The sequence below is a fragment of the Triticum aestivum genome, chromosome 6B (genome assembly GCF_018294505.1).
Source record: "Triticum aestivum cultivar Chinese Spring chromosome 6B, IWGSC CS RefSeq v2.1, whole genome shotgun sequence".
Classification (NCBI taxonomy): domain Eukaryota; kingdom Viridiplantae; phylum Streptophyta; class Magnoliopsida; order Poales; family Poaceae; genus Triticum; species Triticum aestivum.
In genome coordinates, this window is record NC_057810.1 from 685,546,690 (window position 1) to 685,547,424 (window position 735).

General features: G+C 60.3%; 1 protein-coding gene across 2 annotated transcripts in view; it reads right to left on the bottom strand.

Moving 5' to 3' along the window:
* The window catches only part of LOC123134867 (uncharacterized), a 1,624-nt gene extending 1,121 nt beyond the window's left edge, over positions 1-503 (bottom strand). Inside the window, exon 1 of one of the 2 annotated variants that reach the window (XM_044554023.1) lies at positions 11-503. In XM_044554023.1, the coding sequence (XP_044409958.1) occupies positions 11-438 (428 nt within the window). In that variant the 5' untranslated portion in view covers positions 439-503. The other variant, XM_044554022.1, reaches the window with a different exon arrangement.
* Between the last annotated feature and the right edge of the window lie 232 nt (positions 504-735).

Sequence of the window (735 nt, forward strand, 5' to 3'; positions counted from 1 at the left end):
GGCGCGCTTCCTGTGCTTTAGCTGCTGTACAGTGGGAGACGGCGCGAGCGCCCTGCGCGCCCAGTGCCCGGGGCCCATGGGAACGCGCTGCGCTAGCACGTTTACCATGCGGCTAGAGTAGCCGCTGCCGATGGACGGCGGCGAAGGCGGGAAGATCGGCATGCTGTAGCTGCCGACGGCGGCGGGGGCCCTCTGCTTGCGCTCCTTGTGGAGGCTGCAGCGGAACGAGCCCGGGTGGTTCGTCGGGGAGCACATGCAGGACCGACGGATCTTGGCGGCGCCGCCCACGGGAGAGGAGGGGGGAGACGAGACGCTGACGGACTTGACCGGCGAGCCGCCGCCGGAGAGCATGACACGGGAGAGCGAGGCGGATTGGTAGTTGGGAAAGGGGCTCAGAAGGACAGGGCCGCTGGGCCTAGATGCAGCCGCCGTCGACATGATGTGAGATTAGAGGAGGGAGGTGGAGCAGTTGGGACTCAGGAGGAGCGGTGGCTTTGGTATGGCAGCTGAGCTCCGGTAACCAGAGATGGGAGCCGGAAGGCCGCAATTTATAGGAAAGGAAAGGGAGAGAGGAGGGCTAGTTTGGTAACTTAGTGGCGGAGAAAACCTGCAGTTCGGTCTAGTTAAACTAAACTAAGAACATATCCAACGCCGCACAAAACTTTCGCGTCCAACAAAAATTATAGCGTGCCATTGTAACATTTTTAATACGCCGGAACAAACATTATTTTAGCA